Source organism: Pezoporus flaviventris, unplaced genomic scaffold (assembly GCF_033815535.1).
Source record: "Pezoporus flaviventris isolate CSIRO_AGI_PZ_B2104156 unplaced genomic scaffold, CSIRO_AGI_Pfla_v1 ptg000015l, whole genome shotgun sequence".
In the NCBI taxonomy this organism is placed as follows: Eukaryota; Metazoa; Chordata; class Aves; order Psittaciformes; family Psittacidae; genus Pezoporus; species Pezoporus flaviventris.
Genome location: NW_026892563.1, coordinates 13,307,659 through 13,330,535, shown reverse-complemented (window position 1 = coordinate 13,330,535; position 22,877 = coordinate 13,307,659). Strand labels below are relative to the sequence as shown.

Here is a 22,877-nt window from a genome sequence, read left to right as displayed (position 1 = left end):
GTAACACCAGCTGACACATAGGAAATTACATGCGTGCTTATCAGTAGGTTTCAGAAGTTTATTGGTAAAACTGATTTTATTAAACCTCTTGAAAGAACACAATTAACACTGGTTAACATCTCAGCCTGAGGAAGCTGTGGTGTTTATTGAAGTATCTCTGCATATATATATGTGTGTGTGTGTGTGTAATATATCTATATACATCAAAGCATTCAGAAGACGCAGTTCTGCTGTACCCTGTGTCTGTCTCCAGTGGTAACAGGAGAGCACAAGTGAGGACACAGTCACTGACATGCAGTCTGAGGTATTGGGACATGTCAAGGACTGACAATGGTATCGGCCCTGGGTGACTAGTCCATTGAGGTGGCTGTGAAGGACTGACCCTAGACTGCCAACATCCTTACGTGAGTCTTCAAGGCTTTGCTCTGGAGGATGCAGGCACAAGAGGAATTTGCTTCCTTCTAAGGACACAGCCCTGTGCTAACCCACCTACTCCTCCCACCTCAAAACAAGCCTGGAGAGAGGGATGTCAGCCAGCCTTCTGAGTTTGGTCCCATCACCTTGAACTTGATGGAATTACAGGAAGCAAAACCCTGGCTCCTGGGAGGAAGTTTATCCAGCGAGTTATATAGACAGACTGCATAAACACGTACAAAAGCACAACCATCTTACAAATAAATAAATAACTGCCTTTGCTCCAGTTACATGCTAGCAGCAACCAGTCTAAGCTCTCATAGACCACCGCCATGGAACAAAACTTAAACGAAGCAAGCTCACCCGCTATAGACGCTTTGCCCTGGTGTATACATGACATACAATGAGGCACCTCTCTAGCGCTCTTTGGCACGGCCACAGCCATCGCCAAGTCCTCTAAACCAGTTTGAAGCACTTAATACCTCCCAATGAGGATGCCCTCCTGCTGCTGGAGGGGCTCCCCTGTCCCCCTGCCCTTGCCGGCAGAGGGAACAGCGCAGTTCACTCCTTGTTCTTGCACTGCAGCCGGCCTCCCTGGGCTGGGCAGGTACAAACCTGGTCCCCCCGGGCGGTGGTGGTACCAGCGGACACTGCCATCTCCTCCTCGTCATAGCACACGCATTGTGGGCAGCCGTCAGCCACAGGGCTGCCCACAGCCTGGCAGGTGGGGGGCAGGCTGGGGCACAGCGGGGTGCAGGTGATGTCCCCACCGGGGTGGCAGGTACACAGTTTGCGGGCAAAGTCGATGTAGAAGGAGCGGCCGACGGGGACGTGGCCGCTGGCGAAGCCTTGCATCTCACAGTCGCTCTCCAGGTAAGGGGGGCAGGCGCAGGGTGCGGGGCAGGGCGGGCAGCAGCCCTCAGCAGTGGTTGGCTCCTCCATGTCCCTGTCAGGGCACGGGGTGCAGGCGCCAGGGTCACACGTAGGTTTTGGGGCCACACCACCGAGCAGGAGGCAGGCAAGCAACAGGCGAAGGGCACTGGTGAGAGCCATGCTTCTGGGGAGAGAAAGGGGAGGCCAGCGCAGGTGTCAGCCTGGGCATGGGCGCACCAAACCCACAAGGTCTGCACCCCTACAACATTCCCATAACCCATTCCCACAGTTTTGGTCATCTGCAGTGTGCTGGGGCCAGCATTGTTTGCCTTAAAACATGAAGTCTTGCGCCCAAAAGCCCACCCTGGCTCTACCGAGGTGTCCTCCAGCCACCAGCTGTGGCTGTCCCCTTCAGACAGCACAAGATGGGCACTGTGGCAGCAAAGTCCACACTGCAGCACACGCTGAGCTTTGCCATGGTTGCCCTGGCCAGCAAACAGCACATGTTCACCCCTATAATGATACTGATATTTTATGTTTCAGTGACTAATTGTCCCCGGGAGGCATTCAGGCATGGGCACTTGAAGGACTCAAAGAAGCACTCTCTGCTTTGCTGGCACATCCCTGTGGCTGCTGCTGCAGTTGGGACCCTGCTTCTCTAAGGAAGTTGTTTCCAGTGTCAAGTGGCCCTGTGGGACACTGCTCTTTGCCTTCTCCAATGCTCTCAAGTAGAGAATCTCTCACAGGATGAAATCCCCTCCCTGTGCCAGCTCCCTCCTTCTCCACCTGCAGCTCCAAGGATGCACAGCAGCGCCTGGCAGCTCATGCTGACTCCCCTCTCTGTTTTAAGGACTCTTTGCCAGCTTTTCAAGACCCGACATTTCCTTAAGTGCAGCCACAGTTTTGGATCCCTTCCCTCTGATTGACCTTAGGTGCTGCTGCATTAAATACACTTGATCCCTTCCTGCACTGGGTCCTCCCAGGCTGGGTCTCTTCTCCAGTTGCCCTAGTGCCACCTTTGACTGCACTTACATCATTACCTTCACGCTGTGCATTTGATAGCCCAAATTTCCTACTCTTGCAGACATGCAACTACTTGTAATTGCTTCTTAACATTTCTTTAAGCAATAATATTTAAAAATTGCATGACACTGAAGAAAAAGCTTGAAAGCACAAACTCCAGTTCGAAAAAAGAAAGCCTTTGAAGCTTTCCTGGGTTTAAGGTAAACTCTTGCTTAAGTTACTGTCAACTGCCATTACCAAAGGCTTTCCCCTGCAGACCCATTCCCTGCTGAAACCTCCAACCCCACCTATGAATGGAACGGGGCTTCTCCAACAGAGCCTATTTCCCACAAAACCACTACATGGAGTCTGGCCCTCAGCAGCTGCAGCGGGAACAGCCTCCTGCACTTGCCCGACCACCTCTCCTAGTTCGTCCCCCCTCAGTTCTGGACAGCCGGGATGCAGGCTGGACAAGGTGCTCCCCTCTGTCCCAAGCCAAGTCCCCGGGGTCTCGGCCTCCCGAGGCGCGGGTTACCTGCTGCAGGGTGGTCGGGCAGGCGGGACGGATGCTAGGGTGCAGAGCAGGACCCCAAGTGGTGTCTCCGGTCTTTGCCCCACAGCCTGCCCTGGATCCTCTATTTATGTGCTGCTGGTGGTGGCTCCACGATGAAACACTGGTGGGGGGAGACGGAGGAGGCGGGGAAGGCTCCGTAGCACAAAAGGTGGGCGGGCAGGGCCAGGGAGATGCTTATCTTGCTGCTGCTGGTGGCTTAGTCTGTCTGGCTGCAGACTAGTCCGGCATCTCCCAGCTGTCTGCAGGTCTGTGCTATCTCCCCACCCCCTTCCTTGCAGGCTTCAGACAAGGTTTCTGAAGCGTCAGCATCTCCCTGCGCTTCGCAGGCTGCCGGGAACATGGGTAACAGTGTCCAGAGGGAAATCAACTGATTTGAAAAGTCTAGTGAGGCAGCACGGGTGGAGGGTAGCCTGCTCTGGGGTGATGCACCCCCGAGTGCTCCCGCTCAGGAGCCGGACATGGGTATGGACCTTCTCAGGGCACACGTTTTATCCTTGTCTCCATGCAGCTTCCTGGGGCATGCTTGACACAGACCATTTAAAGTGCTTTAGGCTCTGCATGGCTGTTTTCCTCTGGATTAAGACACCTGGAGCCAGGGCCATGTGTCTCAGCGGAGGAGGTAGGCATGAATTTCACATGCAGGCATAATCCAGGTGCCCTGACCAGCACAGGCAGCCCAAGCTTCCCCCAAGCTTCTGTGGGTCCCCTCTGCTCTCTGGTGTGAAATCATCTTAGCCTGATGTACTAATGAGCTCATTGGAAACATGCCCCCCTGTCCTGGGTTCAGCAGTAGCAGTCATGTTTCTCCTCCTTGGTAGCTGGTGCAGTGCAGTGTTTTGACTTTCGGCTCGGGAACAGAGCTGATAGAGATGTTTTGGTTTGGCCAAGGACCTTGTGAGCCTCATGCTCTGCCAGGGAGGAGGGGAAGCTGGGAGGAAGCAGAGACAGGACACCTGACCCAAACTGACCAAAGAGGTATTCCATACGACAGCACGTCATGCCCAGGATGTAACTGGGAGTTAGCCGGAAGGGCTGGGAGACTGCAGGGTTGGAGGAGGTATCGGTCGGAGCTTGGTCGGGCTTGGGGGGCGAGTTATCGGTCAGTGGGTGGTGAGGTGTTGTATTCTGTTCCCTTGTTATTTCCTTTATCATTATTATCATTGGTGGTAGCAGTAGTGATTTGTGTTATACCTTAGTTACTAAACTGTTCTTATCTCAACCCGTGGGAGTTGCATTCTTTTGATTCTCCTCTCCGTCCCTCTGAGAGCAAGGGGAGGGCAAGAAAGGGGGGGAAGTGAGCGAACGAATTACCTGACTGGGTTTAAACCACGACACCCCCGACCTTGCAGAGGAATGGGATGATGAAAAACAGAAATACCTCGCAGCAGATGGGACTGTGGAGAGTAGCTCCCTCATGTACATGCGTGTGCCCCTCAGAGCAGGAGGTGCTGCAGAAGAGCATGGGCTGGTGCTGCTGGACCACAGTTTGTCTCCTGCAATGGAGCTATGCTGTGCTCAGTGCAGTGAGCACAGCATACTGAGGTGGAATACTGCCCAGCCCTCACCCTCTTCCTGCCACCCTCTCACAGCTCCTTAAGATGAAAATCCCCGTTCCTCTGGGAGATATGTGTGACCACCATGCCCCACAAAGCCCGAGATCACTCAGATACACTGAACTGGGTGGCTGTGTCTCACTGCACATGTAAAATACTGGTATGGCCTTGGTGGCAAGGGGAGGGAAATGAACTTGAAAGACCAGTTATCTGGAAGGGGTTGTCACTGGTAGAAGGGACAGTGGGTGATGGGTGACAGGTCACCCACTGGGCTCTTGGCCCTGCTCTACCATGAACGCTGTGTACAGGCATGTCTCTACAGGTCCCTCAGTGATTACTGCAGACAAAGCAAGTGAAACCCCATCCCCTGCTTCCTGAAGCCTTTTCCTCCCCAGAGACGTGTGGGCAGAACAGCACCAGCCATTCCCTCTCACTACCTCCTGCATCCAACCGAGCACCCCGCGGTGCCACTGCTCTGCCCTGGTGCGTGCTGTGGAGTGTATTTGCATCCTCAGGATCGCAGTCTGTGACAAAACACCACAGATGCAACACCGACATTGCCAGCCAGGGAAATGCCACTGCTGGATGTGTCTGCAATGTGGATGTGGAGCAATCCCGGAATGTCCAGGGCTCACACCCAACTTTATTGGTTCCCACACTCACAGTTAGCACATAAAAGCCATTGTGTTTGTGACTAATACTCAGCAGTTACTTCACCTCTGCTGAGTGCAGCTGCCTGTCCTGTAGCGCTGCTGCTGCTGGGGGCACAGGGGCTAATCCGTAGGGCCCATGCAGACTGCAGAGAGGTTCAGGGCAGCTGATACCTGGACTGTTGTTACGTGCTGTGAGCCCATCATCTGGGCTTTCAGGTGGCTGGTTTTGAGAGCTGACACATTCTGCACGCCCATGCTCAGCGTGCCGGGCAGGAGCCTGTTCTGCAAGCGAGCATCAGCTCAAATGCATCAAATAGTGTATTTGTTTCTGTTCAAACTCACAGTAATGGCACATGTTTTACATGAACAGATGCAGTTCCTGAGAGGACAGCCCTTTAGCGAGGCTTGTCCCCCACAGCCTTGGGCTTCAAGGTGGTCCAGATTCACGCTCAGGTCTGGGCTCCATGGAGTTACAGGGCACTTTTACTCATGTGAGTTTGGAATACATACCCAGACTAAGATCCTTCGGTTTGCAACAGAGCTGTTAAAATAAATACAACACGATGAGGCTGAGCTAATCAGTTTTTACTTTTTTCCCAACAAATATGGTTATTACTCAAGCAAAAACTTGCAGAAGATTTGATACAGCTCGTGTTCAGGAAGGAAAAGACAACAGAGACATTCTTCCTAAATATAAATACTTCAGCATTCTATAATTTAATAAAAGTCTTGTATAAACTAGATTAGGCTGAAAGTATGGACTAAACACTTGGCAGCAAACCAGAATTGGAATTGGCTGTTGTCACCTTGGAGCAGCTCCCAAGACTTATGGAAAGACTTATGGCAAAGCTCAGTGTCTTTGAGAGCAACTCCCCCAAACCAGTTTTCAATGGTGCTTCGGTTTGATCTCATGGCCCACCCTCCTTTCACTTTTGCTTTCATTTATGTTTAGTGCTGACATGGCAAATGGCTCTTATGACCTTCATTATCAGTTCATGGAACACAGTGCCTTCACAGCAAAACTAAGATCAACTTCTCCTTCCCCTCAATAACGAGCTCCCAGGATGCATATCCATGAGATGACTGTTACAGGACACAGGGATGAAGCCATATTCCTTCTCCCAGTTACTGTACTGTGAGAATGAGTCTTTACTTCTTGAACAGGTTTGGTTCACTGCCCCATCCTGAGGGACTGTGCTAGAGACACCCAGTGCTGCCAGCTCCCTCAGAGGTAAGGAAAGTGTTTTCAAAAGGCCGGTTGCAACTATGGGAGCCATCCTTTCCCCACCCATCGCAGCCTTTGGCTCTCCCTTCATATCTCTCCTGCCCAGGGCCCCACCTTCCACATACCGGGGTGCAATGTCCCACCCATTCCTCACTCTTCACCACTCCTCTGGGGCCCTGCCTTTCCTGCTGCCTCCTTGGTCCACAGACAGAGCTGGGGATACGCAGGAGGGTCTCCCAGGGGTGCCTGCAGCTGTCCTGTGAAGGGTGGAGAGGGGCAGAAGGGTGCAGCCATGACGTGGCTTGCCCCAGCCCTGCTTCTCTCACAGCAGAGATGGGCTCCTGTACTGGTGTGGCCAGGGTGACTCGTGGCAGCACCAGCAGTGCATTGGTACCTATGGGTAGCAAATACATGGCAGAATCACAGAATTGTTGGTGTTGTAAGGGACCTCTGGAGATCATCTGGTCCAAGCCCTGCCAAGGCAGGGCCACCCAGAGTGGGTGACACAGGGACGTGTCCAGGCAGGCCCTCAATGTCTCCAGACAGGGAGACTCCACGACCGCCCTGCGCACCTGTCCCAGTGCTCTGCAACCCTCAACATAGAGAAGCTCTTCCTCGTGTTGAGGTGAAACTTCTTGTGTTTTAGTTTATGGCCATTGCTCCTTGTCCTGTCACTGGGCACCACTGAAACGAGTCTGGCACCACCCTCCCAGCACCAAGCCCCCACCTGCTAAAATCTGTGCAATAACAACCTTTCCTTTCCCATCCCCACCCCTCCCTGTGTTACCCCTTCATACCTGGGAAGCTCCGTGTAACCACGCATGGCTATTAAACACAATTTCATTAGTTATCTTGTTGTTAGTGGTATTCTGGGATGGCGTTTAGCGGACAAATGGTCATTACAGTACAATTTTCACCTAGTCATTCTGAGAAATGATCGGCTGGATCAGACCAGAAAGCACCTCACCGGGAGGTGGAGGCTCGGGGGGCAGCTGGCTCTGCCGGAGGAGCAGAGGAGGGTACAGCCGAGCTGCTCTGCTACTTCTTCTCATTTCTGCTGACAAAGGTGAGGAGGTCCGTGGCTGTGACCACACCGAACACCATCTGCTTCATGAAGGAGCTGCCGTTCCCATTGACTGCAAGCACAGAAAACGCCAGTTTAGTGGAAATACAACCAGAAGAACCCCCCACCCAGCTGTGCAGGGGCTGCTGTTTGTTTATGAAACAAAAACCTTAATGGAACAGCAGCTGTCTCTGCTCTGCCTCAACAGGAAAGACTGATGGAGCCTCGGTCAGGTCACTAGGATCATATCAGGGAGGTTTTAGCTGCAAATAATGTACCTTTTACCAGAGCAGGAAGCTTAATTCCCCAGCTGTTTTTATCCAACCTCTGTTCCAGTCTTGCTTCTATCACCTCAAAGCTTTTCAGGCCAAACTAATGAGACTGTAAAAGCAGCACTGAGGCACTTTCTACTCTGCCCGCATAACGTCCTACACCACCATTAATGAAACATCATTGCAAGAATTGCTTTGACTATCTGATAAATGTTTTCTTAAATAAAATAGAACTAGCCACCAGAGCCCAAACACGAGATAAAATGCAGGCTCTGAAGGTGTGGGGATAAGGTAATAAATACGGGGGTAACTGCGACGGCATTAAAACAGCAGCTCTGTAAAAGCAAATGGGTGTTGTCTGAAAACCAGAACAAGAAGCACTGCATGCAGCTGGCAGATGTTTTTCAGTGGGTGCCATTTAATTTGTGGGTACCATTTAATTTATGTTGAAATGTGATACAAAACAGATCTTCACTATTTTGTGATAACAAAGCTGAGAAAGGAGATTCTACCCAGCGTTATTCTCAGTGAGTGAATTGAAAATGTGAATCAAAGGCAGCTTTGAATGACAGACTTTTGCTTGCAGCAGTTTGCGGGAACATGTCTAGACTCGTAAGCCAGCTTTAGAGCCGGCTTTGGGGCAGCAGGCTATAGAGAAGGAAGCAAAGGAGTTGGGATGTTTGCATGTGGCTGGTTTCAGAGACCCTGGGTTCAACAGGCAGCCCTTTGCTGGCAGTCAACACAGCACAATATTGTAGGAATGCTCTGCATGTAGCATGTGTAATCCCATAAAATTAGTACAGTTACACCCTTCAGCTCTAATTTAGAAGACCTAAGCATGAGTCTTCTGGCTGCTTTTTCATGCTGTTAACATTTTAAACAAAGCAACTCCCCGGAGATAAGGCCAGATTTGTACTTCTAGAGGTTTTACAGTATAATTGCCCTGGAAGGGTGTGTTAGGTCAGATTTGCAGAACAGCACCTGCCACCATATCTATTGTGGTCAGAGGAGCAGAAAGGTGTGATACCTCTGTTACGGATGTGTCAGCAGCCCTCATGTGGTCCCATTGCATGTGACTTCTGAGTGGTTTGCTTCACTGAGGAGGGGGTGGCTGTACAGTGGTTTGAGAATAAACCAAAGCTGCTGGTACAGCTGCTTTATTGGACTGGTCTAGTGGTGCTCCTGAATTGGCAGAGCATCCCTACAGCCAGCTGTGGTCCAGGTAAGGCTCGCACACAGATGCCCCAGGCTGTACCCTTCAGTGTATGTTGTGCCTCTTGAGTCATGTGCCTCTGATGCAGGGCTTGCTCATGGTCCAACACATTTGTTTTCATCTTTCTCAACTTACCCTGGACCTCCAGGGTAGGTGTCTGATAGCACCAGCATCAGATAGCACCCTAAGGTCCCTCAGCATATCAATTTCCCTAGGCTCCTTGGGGCACACAGGCATAAGAATGTCTCTTAGCTGCATCTCTAGGGGTGGCAAGCGGGAACAGGGGTGCTCAGAAGATGGTACAGCCTCTGCACATGCACAGTGGAAGGTCTTTGAGCAACAGGATGCAGACTGTATAGTTTACTTCCTTGCACTTAGATGCCTAAATTCCACCTAAGTTTTATCGAATGTGCACAAATGCTCCTTTCATAGAATCATGGAATCACAGAATGGTTTGGGTTGGAAGGGACCTTAAATATCATCCAGTTCCAACCTTTCTGCCATGGGCAGGGGCACTTTCCACTAGACCAGGCTGCTCAAAGCCCCATCCAGCCTGGCCTTGAACACTGCCAGGGATGGGGCAGCCTCAATTTCTCTGGGCAACCTGTGCCAGTGCCTCGCCACCCTCCTAGTAAAGAATTTCTTCCTAATGTCCAGTCTAAATCTATCTACAATTTAAAATCATTCCCCCCTTGCCCTAACACTATATGCCCTTGTAAAAAGGCCTTCTCCAGATTTCTTGTAGGCATCCTTTCAACCGTGCCTTGGGTACTAAGCCTGCGGAGATCTCTCATTTCCCTTGTTTCCCCTGTTGCTCACAACCAGTAAGGCAGTGATTTGAATTCAAGGCCAAAAGGCTAAACAAGAACTAGAGGCCTGAGCCTACAGATGTGAAGCAAATGTACTGCACCCGAAGGTGCTACTTACAGTCCACCTTGGCTGTCAGAGGGGACCAAATGAAATCCCTTAATGAGTACTTCTCAGCCCCAGAAGTGGATATCTATGAGAAACCATGAGATGAAGGGAGGGGATTGAGATGATGGGTGCTTCAGCGTCACCCCTGCATGGAGAGGACAACACAGCTCCCATGGCCAGGATCTGGGAAGGGCTCCTGCAGGATGCACATCCTGGTGCTAGTCCTGGACTCCTTTGATTAAGGCTTCCCTTCTCTCCCCTCATCTCTGTGGTGTCAGGAAAGGAAATGGGTGAATAGTTGGCAGTTCCAGGGCTTTGCAGGGCCAAAGGGCAGAAATCTTTCCTGTAGGGGCTTATACCTACCAAGCTCAGTTTGAGAATTTGCCTTTCCCCTCTCAGACATTCATGCAAAGCCCACACAGTGCTGCTGAAGATACCTACACTGCATTTGCTCATGTACAACAATAGCAAAGTGGTCGTTCTCCAGGATGCTGGAAAGCTTGCCGAGGCTGTCCTCCAGGCCAATCTGAACAGGACAGAAAGAGACATTTTAAGTTTCACTTCACATTTAAAGGAGAGTGGTAGCAGAGCCTGGTTCCTGCCTCTACGCCATGAGCTGCCAAGGTGCCACACAGCTGGATCAAGATCAGGTGTACCTCACCCACTCACACTGTTCTGCGGAGATGGGAGGGGATGCCGGCCACCTGCAAACCAGGTTTTTCTGTAGAATCAGCTAGGTTGGAAAAGACCTTTAAGATTATCAAGTCCAACCTTTAAGCATCCCCCCAGCCCAAGGGCCTCCATGGGCTAGCATGAGGAGGTGGCTCCAGCTCCCCTAAAACACCATACATTTACCTCACTCCCTCTCTGGACCATTGATGGACATCCAACATAGGCATCCCTTTCCTGCACACCCACCAGAGCCCGTGCCTGTTGTCCCAGCCCTGCTGAGCCCAGGCAATGCCTGGGCTCTGATTTCAGAGGGTGCTGAATCCCCAGCTGGACAAAACCCTCTGACAGTGTAAGACTGGAGGTGGACATTCACACACTTTGCTCCTGGCGTGAAAACTCCCATGTCTGAACCCTACAGGCTCAGCAGCATTTTTGCTGGTGCCTGTCCTTACTCTCATCTCCATGATGTTGCCAACACCCTCCCATCTCTCTTCTTTCACCTTTCTGTTTTTTCATTGACCTTCTCTCCCAGCTCCTGTCACACCTCAGGGTGATTATGCTTCTCTCCCCATGTCCCCATCCCTGGGCAGCGGATGCCACCAGGCACAGCAGTACCTTTGAGAACTGGTCATAGATGACCTTCGTAACGGAGTCTGAGAACTGTGCGTTTCCAGCTAGCACTGAGGTGAGGGTGTTGCTGAGGGTCACCATTCCCAAAATAAGCCTGTAAGGGAACAGGGAGTTTTCCAAAAGGTTAGGGCTGAGACAGAGCACATGATTTATGTAGGGGCTGAACGGCCCCCCTCAAAGTCAGTGACTAAATCACTGCTGCTGTCAACGGGAGGCACCAACTTTTTCCTCATCTTAGTGGGACAGGAAGATTCTTGTCCTCCCCAAGCTGTTGCTGTAAGAGTGGTTAAAGTCTGCTATTGCAGAGCAGGACTTAGCAGATGGGAGAAGGAAAGCTTGCAGTCTCTCCAGTTGATTACTTGCGTGGGTTTTCCACCCAGCCCTCACCTCTCCTGTGGCCTCCCTTTGCACTGATCCAACCTCTGCTGAGTCTGGCGGGCACTGAATTTGGTTTTGACTTTAACTGACTCATTTACAGACACGCTTATGCATCACAGAGTCCAGCGCAAGAGCCCCATCATGGGATCAGTAAAGGCACTTTCTCTTTAGCTTCCTTGTGGCTGCTTTTCCTATGTGAATGGCTATCTTTGTAAAAATAGTTACCCTGATTCAGCAACAACAGGAGCTTGATCATATCCCTTCTCCTGGAGGATCTCAATTGCTTTTTGACAGCTGACTTCAGGGAGGAGAATGAGAGGGGCCGAGAGATTCAGTTTCTGCACCTTGATGTTCCACCACCTGTTGAAAGACAAATGGCAGCACCAAGCTGTTACCCTCTGCTGTGGGCCTTGCTCAGGGAGGCAAGACCAGCAGAGATGAGACCAGCCACACAGAGACATTCTGCCTGCCTGCAAAGATCACCCCGCTTCTATCCCCAAAGCAGTGATGCTACAAGTCCACCATGGCCAGGTCTTGTTGAAGCCAAGCCCAGTGTTCATACAACTCGTGAGGCAGGGCTGAGACCAGCAGCTGACAAAGTGTGGAGCTGTCCTGAATCCAAGGGAGTTACTGAGGGCTTTGCTCCAAGCTCATGAGCGGTGAGGACTGCCAGTTTTACTTCTTTGGCCTGCATCTTTGGTCCTCAAAATGCAGCATCTGCAGGTCCTCCAGGAGACAGCCTGGCAGAGATGCTCGAGTGATTTATACAGGACAAGTTACGTTTGCTTGCTGGGGACCACAGGCAACTCCCAGCTCATCTCAGCCCTTCATCCTTGCTAGAGGCTGGAAGACAAATTCTAAACAGGCACAAGATGCCTTGGAAATGTATTGAGGTTTTAGGAAATATTTGGCAATAACCCTTGGTTATAGTAACCTGCAGGAGCAGGTGACATCAGTAATACCTGCTGTCTTCAAAGTGAGACTAGGTGCTTTCTAAACAACTGGCATTTGCCCAGCCACATGTCAACTGGCATCAGCTCAGCTGCATGTCAATTGGCATCAGCAGTCCCTTGAGGGGACTCTTTCTCCATGGCATCCAAGAGACAGCTCAGTTGCTCATCTCTGCTGGCCTGAAGCTCTGGAAAGTGAAAATATACTGTTCCCTTCCTGAAAAGACCTTCAGAGCTGTTTGAAAGGGTGCTTGCTACGGGAGAGACCCATCTCCCTGCCAGCCCCATGTTCCTTTGAACACAGCTGTGGAATAGGACAGGAGGTTGTGAGTGGAGCTAGATGTACCCCTCAACTGTTCTGCTCAGCAGGGCTTAGGTGGTCTGGACAATGACTGCCATGTGCGAGCAGATCAGCAACTTCAGGATGTAAACATCTCCTTCACAGACTTTGATTGCAGAACAGGGATTTCCGATCACTCAGAAGAGAGGAGCTGACATTACAGCCCCCCCAGAGGGATCCAGCCTTAACTGCAGTTTTTCTAAATACTAACAGATAATGCTTTCCTTTGAAGTTGTTAATTTCCAGGCTCAGAAAGCTGGCTTCTTAGCACAGTTTGTACCACTGGAAGCTGTCTTACCAAGGCTTCTGCTCCTGGGCGTCGTTTAGGAACCCGTTTTTTATCATCCACTTATCATTCAGAAATTTGGACCTAGAAATGACCAACAAAGAGCGAGTCTGTGAGCCCTCCAGAAGAAGTCGTGCTTTGTTTCATGCACTAGACCTCAGCACTGCCCCGGGGCTCCCATGATTTTTGCAGCTGGCTGCTCTTAGTCCCATTTAAGGTCAGCGGGAGCTGCGGGTGCTCAGTAACTCCTGGAAGCATGTCAGCTATTTGCCTTCCTAACTTTAGGCATGCAAGTTCAAAAACCGTAGCTTGACTGATTCCTGCTCCGTGCAGTCAGTCAGTGACAAGAGGAAATAAAACCCAAGCCTCCCAAGAGCCGGCCTGTGGTGCTTGCCACAGCAGTATGCTATTTACCCCTGTTGTTTGCTTTGTTTTTCCTATGAGCTGCTCCAGGGGGACTCCCAACTCTGGGCTCACACTGGGTGCCATCCAATGAGACGTACTGGGGTGTTCTCCAGCAACCCATGCCACCAGGGCTCAGCAGTGCTAAGCTCATGTCCCTGAAGGGCCCCATGGCCACAAGCCGTGGCATATGCAGAGTTGGGGAGAAGACTGTGGAAGCTCCCACCCAACACCAGAAAGCAGGTGAGGAAGCATGAAACTCACATGTAGTTCCTGACAGAGTCGGGCAGGATGACAACACAGCGCTGACCTTCCTTCAGGTCCTTGGCTGCCTGCACGGCAACAGACATGGCACTGCCCGAGCTGCCTCCTGGGTGGGTACCAAGAAGAGAGAGACAAGCATCGGGGCTGCCCAGGGTGTAGGACCACAGTCCCAGTGAATGGGGCACGGCACTGCCATGGCTAGTGGCACAGAGGCACCCAGGAAAAGCAGTAGCAGAGGTGGCACCTCCTACACCAGGCTCAAGACACTGGGAATAGGAGAACAATCAGCCCCACAGCCCCATAGGCTTTAGGATAAGGAAGAGGTAGGGGTTTGAAGGGATATGTTCATATGATGGCTCTTGGCAATTGGCATTCATGGCAGCTTTAAGAGTCATCTTATGAACTTCATGAACCATTTCTTGTGGTGAGTCTGTGGGCAGGCCAAGGTCTGAAAGGTTCAACACAGGGACATTCTGCTGCCCACAGCATACCCTTCCTTTGGGTGATGAGAAGACCACACCAAAACTAGACCTTCTAACTGACATATCTGGCAATCAAAGATTGGCTTTAAATGCATTGTAAAGACTGAAAAAATCCATAAACATTACACTCGTGCTTAGAATACCAAGCCAACGTGATGGAAGACTTGAATGCTTCCTGCGCCTGTGTGCACACATGTGGTTTGCTGCACGTAAGGAAGCAGGTCCCTGCTTTACAGAGGCAATTCTTCCACCAGTAGTTCAAGTACTGGAAGTCAAACACATTCCACTATCTGTGTGCCAATTACACACTGCATTCAAGGCAGCACGTATTTTACAGCAGGTTAATTAGCACATTTTTCAAACAAATGGGGAAAGGCCCTGAAAAATGCAGTTCAGGGAACATGGAGCTATTCACAAATTATAGTTGGGGTCAGTAAGTGGTTTGTGGTGAAACACAATGACTCTGTGCCTGCTGGGTTAAATCAACATTTAAGTGTTCCATTACAAATGGCCTGATCTTTTCCAAAACTCCCTGGATGTGAGCACTCAGGGCTTTTATCAGCTGTAACTATAAGCCTACGTGTTGCCTGATCCTGGATGGGAACCTGTGGCTAGCTGCTCGGTGGCAGGGAAAGCTGACTAAAACGCTGACGCTCTGTAGAGGCTCTTAGGGCACAGGCAGGGTTTGTTTGAGGGCATCCTTTCATTTTGGAAAGCTGATGGGATCACTTACAGCTTGTTGGCACAGGGAGAAACGCTCAGTAAGAACATCTTACACTTTCTTTACTTCCAAGCTTTCCTTGGTCCAAAGCTGGCCCCTCTTGTGTGTGTGGCAATGGTTCAACAAGTGTACTGCCTCAGAGAGTTGTCAGTGGAGCAACAGTTCTAGCCCACCTGTCCTGCCCCGAGCCCCATTAATCCTCTCTTGAGCCCCTGTAACACTACACCGCACAGGGTTAGGCCTGAAGATCCAGTTCCATGTGCAGAAGTGCCCCGGTAAGAGGAGAGTTATTGCTTCTATAATTACTGTGGCCAATGAGTCAGATCCCAGAGCAAAGGCGCACTGCCATACCTCTGCAGTAGACACGGCCCTACACACCAGCTCAGGGTTCAGCCGTCCAGCAGGCACTAAATGCAGAGAGCACCCGCACCAAAGAGTTTTGGTCTCAAAAGGATGAGATTCAGAAAATGCATTAAGAGAAGCAGCTGCTGTTGGTGCTTACCGCACAATAGTCCCTCCTCCCTGATCAGCCTGCGCGACATGAGGAACGAGTCTCTGTCGTTGCATTTATACCACTGATCGACCACCTAAAGACAAAAGCAAGAAGGTTGGGTCTTGGCAGTGTTATTTCAGGCTCTCTCTACCCTCTGAGGTATTCCGTGGTGCTGATGCCTACAATGTCTGGCAGCTTTGAGCTGCTTTCTATACTTGTTGAAAGCAAATACATTTGTCAGGACATCCTTGGTCTGCAGGGCATGCCTTTGCTTTGCAGGCACCCACTCTAGCCTGTCCAGCCAGCACCCTTTCCTTGGAGAGTTAGGGATGTCTGAAAGCTCCAGAATCAGGGTGCTGTAGAGGGAATGATGTCCATGATGCCCTAGGCTGTGTTACACTAATGGTCAATATTTGCAAGGCAAAATCAGACCCAACTACAAAAAGAGTTTGAGGTTATTACAGGTCCCAGTTCTAAGGCCATGTGCCAACAACAGAGAGGTAGTCAGCACAATACCTGAAAGCAGAAAGAATCTGAGGTCTGAGGCTGTGGGGGACCTTTCTAAGAACGAGGACTAGGGAACACAGGCAGCTTGAGTTAGGGCTTTAAAGCTCTGTACCTGGTGCCACAGATACACCGAAAAGAAACATAAGAAGCAGAATGGCATTCATAGTCTGTTGCATTATATGGCTCAGGAAATGCTAGGGTGATGAAGAGCAGCCTTAGGACTGACCTCTTCTGTGTGATCACAGTGAAAGAGGCTGCTGAGAAGTGGTACTGTGACATATTCCTCATTTACCCCTGTATTTACCTTCTCATTGTAGGTCAGTTACAAACAGATTTACTCAGATGCTTTAGTGCTGGGGTCTCAGTCCCCCCACAACAGCTTGTTCTGCAGTGGGAAGGCACACAGGTAGCCTTAGATATAACTGGGTGCGAGAGCTGGCTACCTCTGACCTTGGGGGTAGGCTGGATGCAAAGCCAAAGATGGGACAGAGGCCTTTCATCACATGGCTACTTACTGATCTGTCAAGGACAGTAGGGATAAAGTCATGCCCAATGCCCTCCACTTCAATGTTTGTGGTGTTTGTTGTGTTCATCTCACTGGGCAGAGCAACGATGGAGCCTTCAGGATCCACACCAATTACCTTTGAGGGAAGGGAGTTTTGTTAAACCACTCACAGGCAAAATTACCCACAGCCTTATCAGCAATGTTTTCCTTCCCATAACATCCATTAATATTCCACCCACTGGCAGCAAGGAGAGCTTACAGGATAAAAGGACACTGTTTTGCACTGACCTTTTAAATAGATCCTAGGTAGTGTTCAGCTGCTGAAGTGACTGGTGGCTTAAAATGTTATCACTCTTAAGGTGTTTGTCCTCACTTCTTTGGCAGTGACTGCTACTTCCAAAGCCCAACCCTTAGGATAGTGTGAGTGCTCTTTAATCTGCTGCAGTGCCAGATAGCTCAAACCTCTGGAAACCCATGGCTACAAACATCCTTTCTGGATCTAGTTGTGCTGCCAGTGACACCTCCCTGGTTGCTTATAACTTTACGTCTGTGCTGAGGTCTCCTCCCTCAGCACACGGCATAACAAGGGCTGGTGAAAGCTGTCAGCGAGGTAACTTCATCCCCAGCTCCTCCAGCAGCTGGGTGCACGCTATCTCAACTTGCCTCTGTTGAATCAGGTATCTCTCACACTGGCTTCACAGAGGGGCAGTAACTGTCAACCCTCCAGTCTGCTTTGAATCACAGACTCTGCAGAATGAGCATCTATGACTGGTGTCAACCATAGAGCAGGGAGGCTTTTGCAATGGCAAATTGCTTCCAACAAAAGTCAAGCTCGCTGTGGAAAAACACATAGGTGAAGACCACAACTGCTAGCTGAGGTGGGCCGTGGGGTTAGGTTTGATTCAATCACAGGCAGGAAAACCCAGGGAGATGCAGCTCCCAGCAGGCAGCCCTGCCACCCAGCTTACCTTGCATTCTGGGCATTTCTCCTTCAGCTTCCTGGCGATGCCAGTGACGGTGCCTCCTGTGCCAGACCCAACCACCACCATGTGGACCTTGCCTGTGGGCCAGGGAAGAGAGAAGCTTGCAAGGCCTCGGCATGGCCTCCAGCATGGTCTTCCCTCTATTCAGGGCCCTGCACAGAGGCAGAGCCCGTGCCCCTCAGCTGCTAGAACCCCGCGTGTTCTAGGGTAGGCAACAGTCGTGCTAGTGGTCAAAGCAAGGTCCTGTGCAGAAGCTTAGAAGAGCTTGCAGGGCAGGAGGCTGAAGGTGACCTCCAGATATCCCACTGGTCTTCATGATTTCTGTGTCTTTGTTGTCCACTGGCTTAAGGGGGATGGAGTATCTCAGTACTTCCAGGCCTTTCAAACCACACCACATTGAAGCAAAGCATCTACATTAATAACAACACGTATCAATAACAAGCACTACTTCTCTGCTAGTGTTAGCATCCACAGCAGAGAGATGGCAGAGCTCTGCCCTGGCACCTGTGTTGGTAGGATGTAGCCTCAGTGGCATCAGTGAAATTGTGCTGATTTAAGACTGGTAGGAGCAGAATCAGTCAGAGACTTGTGCTTCATCTGCATTGGGAAAAGGGCTTGTAATTCACTACTGCTGGCAGCCAGCAGGAGCAAATTTAAATGTGCAGAAGGGGAGGCTGGGACTCCTTTGTTCCTGTTGCTACCCAACTGCTTTAGTGTTATGATAACTGCTCTCCAGTTAAAACCCTTGAGTCCTGTTTACATTCTGCAGTGCTCCCAGTACTGGCAATAAATTTCACTCCTATCTACATAGACATGGGCTCCTTCATCCTCCAGCAGCTATCACATCAAACATCATTAGTCTGTGAAGTTTCAGTCTGTTTTGGTTTGCAGATGAATGTGCTGGATCAGATGCAGCCCGCCATGCCCTGATGCATTTATGCTCCCCTGTGAGGCCTCTTGGGCCATCTTGTGTTTGCAGCTGACAGGTCACAGAGATTTTGTAGCCACAAACTGGTTCTTCCTCCTTGGGAACAGCCTGAATTCGTCTGGTCTCCTCCCTCAGGGTTGTGAAATGGGAGGCCATAGCAGGGAAGCCCTGCAGGCTCAGGTGTATCTGCAGTGGGCTAAGAGAAGTTGCATGTCAGTATTGCTGAGGGTGCCTTCACCTACAGAGGCCCTTTTGGCTGTTTCTGGACATTTGGGTCAATAAATGATGTAAAATAAGCCTCTCCAGGGGGCTATAGCCTTCTGCACATCCTCAGCACATACAATGTACAAACAACAGCACAGACAGTACCTTCACACTGCTCCAGTATCTCCTCAGCCGTGGTGTCGTAATGAGCCAGGGGGTTGCTTGGATTTCGGTACTGTTTATTTCAACAGAGAACAGCATGAGTTACCGCGGTGTGAAGCACAGGTCACATACCAAACCAGCAATAGCTCCTGATGAGCTTTACCCAAAGCATGCGACTGCCCCCTCCTCTCCCTGGCAGGGGGTGAACTGCAGCCTGGCCAGGCCACGTCACTGGTGTTGCTCCTGGTTGTCACTCTGAGACAGATCTCCAAGGACACTTGGGATTTGTCCACATTGGAAGATTAAATGTGCTCACAAACGCTCACCCTGGGACCCGTGGTGCCTATACAATGTGGCTGTCCCAGGTTTTGTGGGCTCTGGTGGTTTTGTCATGGCCCTAGCTGCCAGAGGGAAGAGAGCTCCTTGGTATTTTAGCTATTGCTTAGACAGAAGCATTTTAACCTTTTCTGTTGCCTTGAAAAGGTTTAAAACACAGCCCCACAACACCGCTAAAAAACCTGGGGGGAAAAAATATCCCTGCACAAAAGCCATATTGGAAAACCTTCTTTCAAGTATCATACATGCATATGCAATTCTGAGAACTGCTTTGTCATTTAGAGGCATTTGTGGTTGGCAGTGCATCAACTTAGGTGGCTGGGAGCTGTGGGGCAGTGTAGCTGTCCTACCTGTACAGAGGGATTTACCACAGGGGTACCCAGGTACAGCACTGAAATGTGTGCAGCCTCATGTTCACACCCATAGAGCAGGCTGCTTCTGAAAAGTGTATTCAGACACTGAGCTCCCTTTTTCTTAAAAGGAAGGAGCTTCCCTGACTCTTTTGCACTACAGGAGATCCCTGCTTGCTCTGGGAATGCCTTCCCGCAGCGGGGTCAGACCGAAAGCAGAAGTGCCCTCTTGTACAAGACCCAGCACTGCAGGAACTGACTTTTTTCAGGTCAAAGTTAAATCTGAAGCAAAGTACACCTGAAGTAGTCTCTGAATTGTGCAGGAAACCCCAGCCTTACCCACGTCCAGGCCCTGGTAGAAGTACTACAGGTTTGGAAGGGTCCCTTATTTTGTTTCTGCCACCCCATGCTTTACAATTACATTTCAAACACCATAGAACACTGGCAAAATCTTCTCTGTTGCCAGTTTGAATGAAGTCCCCAAACAGAGGCACACTTGTAGGAGCACATGCTGTAAGCCATGTTTGGAAAGAGAGTCATTGGAGGAATGGCATTTACCTGGTCCAGGATGTGAGAGTTTGGGATTTCACTTTTCAACTTCCAGGCCACACGAATGTTAGACTCTGGAGCATCAAAGCTGGTGCATGGGGTCCTCACAATTTCAACACCCAGTGCCTTCAGAATATCGACCTTTGGGAGGGAAGAAAGCAGATGTAACACAACTGATCCCACATAGAGGCAGTAATCTGAACCTGAGGGCTTATGGCAGCACTGGGTGCCAGAGGAGCTTTGCGTGCAAGAGGTGTCTAGCATTTGGAGATACGATGTCCAGTTCTCAGTTATACTATCTCTGACATCCTCATGGCAGCCAGGGACTTCTGCCTAAAGCTGGCACAGATATCAAGCCTGGCTTTGTGCCCTGTCCTACTCAGAGGGCAGGCTGGAAATGGCAGAGGTGGGTTAGCACCGTGCTGCTCCTTGATAGAAGGAACCAGGATAGGCAACAGTGTCTCCTATATGCTGTGGTCTGAGCCCTTGCATGCAAGGAGGAGGGAGGTCTTAAAAGTTGTATTTGCCCCAGATCCCTCTGTCTGTTCACTAAGAACAGGGAAGGAGCAACTACAAATCATCCCCAGGGTATTAATCCACTGGGAGATGCAGCTGCTGGGGAGAACTGGTCAAAAGAGAAGGGTGGGTAAGTGCTGGGGCACCTGGAGATAAAGCCCACGGCAGCTGGAGGTGGCATCTGGTCCAGACTGAGCTTAAGTGAGATTTAGGTTGAAATGAGGGTGGTGCTTTGGAGAAAGGCTCAGTTTTGAGCTAAGGTAGGGTCTGGGTCTGGCTTCACTGGCAGTTCAGCTGAGCAGCTTGTGAGAGTTCTGGCTCCCCATGGCAGGTGTTTCTGCCATCTCTAGGAAAGCAGTTTCTCCTGATCAGCAGCTCTCATGCAAGTGACTTCATTTCCAGCATCTCGAGAAAGCAGCTCAGACAACCATGGGTGTCTCCAGGTTTCAGAAAACCACAGAAACACAGAGACACAAAGGACACATCAGATGTCAGAAGGGAGGTCAGCAGGACCTGCCTGCCTCTCCTCCTCCCCATCCAGCCCTTGCCCTCACAGACAGCAGATACTGCTTCATGTCTCTGCAGCCAGACACGGTGTTTGGCTAAGACATGACCACATGCACCAGATAATCAGCCAGGCCATCACAGTGTGCTTTTTTTTGCCCTCAAGAGGAAATCTTCTGAATAACTACAGAGCTATGTCAGTGTGTGCAGTAAGGTTTGTTACCCTTTAAAGGAGAGAGTACTCCAACCCTACAGAGGGAGAGGCAGAGAGAGACAGGGCAGAAGATGTTCCCTGCCTGCGGGATAATACCATACAGAGCTCTGACCTTCTCCACGCTCATCTTCTCCGGCAGGACAATGATGCAGCGGTAACCTTTCACTGCAGCCACCATTGCCAGCCCGATTCCTAGGTGGTGGGGGGGAAAGGGAAATGGTTGACAACAGCATTTGGCAAGGCTAACTGACATTCATTGCTGCTTATGTTCATCTCTGCTGCCGGTGAACATAACCTAGGTATGTTCCCTGATGAGCTACAAGCAAGAGCATCCTTCGTGAGCCTCTCAGCATGTGCCAGCACTCCTAGGGAGCATGGGCGAATGTGGAACAAGCAGGCTGAGCTGCAGCATCACTCCTCCTCACAGACGTCTATTAGCATGGCACAGAAAGAATAGCAAAGCTGAGGAGAGCTTTCCTGCATCCCCCCCTCGAGGCTCAGGCCTCTTCCTCTGTTTTCCAAAACACAGGAATGCCTTTCCCCCTTCCCCAGATGCCCTCGGCTGAGACACACACACACAAAGCTGCACATTTCACCCCATGGCGAGCAGATGAAGGGGACCTCTGCTTCAGTTTCACTGTGGTTGATGGATGGAGCCAGCTGCTCCCCACATAGAGCAGGAAGGTGAGGCTGGAGGAGTGTGTCCCTGTGGGAGGCTGTAGGGGACATGGTGCAACCCCGCCTGCCCTGGCTGGGCAGGAAGCCACCAGGGAACAGCTCTGGGACACACAGGTCTCCTCACCCCATAGCTTGGGGTGGCTAGGGCAAGACAGGTCAGTAAGGAGCAAAATGGCTATAGATGAGCCCTGTTCTGCATGGCCAGTGAGCAGGAGGTGCGGAGTGCAGGGGGGAACATGGTCTCCACTCTGTCCAGAGCACCTTGACTGCCTCCACTGGGCATTTTTGCAGGAAAGCATGCTGTGCACATACATGTCCCCACCATGGTGAGGATGCTGGTGCAGCAGAGACATGCAAACTTGCACCAATGGTCCTGCACAGGCTACAGAATAGAGGGGAGGCTCCTCTGTTGTCCCCCCTCATTTTGCACCCCACCATAATCTGGTGCCTGAATAGGATGGCAGTGAAACAATCCGGATGATTTATCTTCCAGCCCATCAGGGAAACACTCCCTGGGAACCTCTGGGTATTCTAGAGCTTCCCAGCCTGAAAACACCCAGGGTTGCCTGAGCTCCTCCAGCTTCTGAAGCTGTTTGCCTTGCCACAGGTAGCCCAACAGGCACACGTGTGCAAGTGTGCTTGCAAATTTCAGCAGCGAGGCACTCCAGGATGCCCATGGCCACTGGGAAAGGAGCCCAGGGGAGGATGGAGCCAGAGCTGTGGGGTCCCAAGCTGACCACGTAACTCCAAGTGCAAGACCTCCTTGAATACCTGCCCCTCTGCGGCCCCTCTGACATGCCACCCTGCTGGGTATCCAGCTGTTGGGAGCATCCCTGCTGTTCCCACCTGTGTTTCCTGAAGTGGGTTCAATGAGCGTGTCTCCTGGTTTTATAATCCCAGCTCGCTCTGCATCTTCCACCATCCTCAGGCCGATGCGGTCCTTTACACTGCCCCCCGGATTGAAGTACTCACATTTTGCCACTGGAAATGAAAGGGCAGGCTCCATCAGGGACAAGCTGCTGCCGGGAGCATCAGCTACTTGCTCCCCCAGCCCTTGCTGCAGTCA

General features: G+C 50.9%; 2 protein-coding genes and 1 long non-coding RNA gene across 6 annotated transcripts in view; 1 reads left to right on the top strand and 2 right to left on the bottom strand.

Moving 5' to 3' along the window:
• Positions 1-628: 628 nt before the first annotated feature.
• Positions 629-3,404, bottom strand: LOC133269822 (fibulin-2-like). Of its 2 annotated transcripts, none has more exons than XM_061454509.1 (2): positions 2,825-3,404; positions 629-1,468 (listed from the first exon to the last, which is right to left on the bottom strand). In XM_061454509.1, the coding sequence occupies exon 2, from the start codon at positions 1,465-1,467 to the stop codon at positions 976-978; it is 492 nt and encodes a 163-aa protein (XP_061310493.1). In that variant the 5' UTR covers position 1,468; positions 2,825-3,404; the 3' UTR covers positions 629-975. The 2 variants fall into 2 exon arrangements, with proteins under 2 accessions (XP_061310493.1, XP_061310492.1); XM_061454508.1 differs by having other exon boundaries at positions 629-1,471; positions 2,825-3,396.
• A 1,393-nt stretch (positions 3,405-4,797) lies between these two features.
• LOC133269336 (cystathionine beta-synthase-like) overlaps positions 4,798-22,877 on the bottom strand; it is a 29,542-nt gene continuing 11,462 nt past the window's right edge. Inside the window, exons 2-14 of one of the 3 annotated variants that reach the window (XM_061453489.1) lie at positions 22,658-22,792; positions 21,246-21,325; positions 19,909-20,040; positions 18,668-18,737; positions 17,356-17,447; positions 16,398-16,523; positions 15,385-15,469; positions 13,680-13,785; positions 13,026-13,097; positions 11,663-11,797; positions 11,045-11,153; positions 10,199-10,283; positions 4,798-7,430 (exon numbers count right to left, since the gene is read on the bottom strand). In XM_061453489.1, the coding sequence (XP_061309473.1) occupies positions 7,333-7,430; positions 10,199-10,283; positions 11,045-11,153; positions 11,663-11,797; positions 13,026-13,097; positions 13,680-13,785; positions 15,385-15,469; positions 16,398-16,523; positions 17,356-17,447; positions 18,668-18,737; positions 19,909-20,040; positions 21,246-21,325; positions 22,658-22,733 (1,266 nt within the window). In that variant the 5' untranslated portion in view covers positions 22,734-22,792 and the 3' untranslated portion in view covers positions 4,798-7,332. The remainder of the gene's footprint in view (positions 7,431-10,198; positions 10,284-11,044; positions 11,154-11,662; positions 11,798-13,025; positions 13,098-13,679; positions 13,786-15,384; positions 15,470-16,397; positions 16,524-17,355; positions 17,448-18,667; positions 18,738-19,908; positions 20,041-21,245; positions 21,326-22,657; positions 22,793-22,877) is intronic. The other 2 variants (XM_061453488.1, XM_061453487.1) reach the window with 2 other exon arrangements.
• LOC133269338 (uncharacterized) lies at positions 20,221-22,859 on the top strand. The gene is made up of 3 exons (XR_009743420.1): positions 20,221-20,305; positions 21,663-21,817; positions 22,740-22,859. It is a non-coding gene; the product is annotated as an uncharacterized LOC133269338 (long non-coding RNA).

Coding starts and splice junctions, on each gene's coding strand:
- LOC133269822 (XM_061454509.1), bottom strand. CDS start 1,467: ATGGCTCTCACCAGTGCCCTTCGCCTGTTGCTTGCCTGCCTCCTGCTC.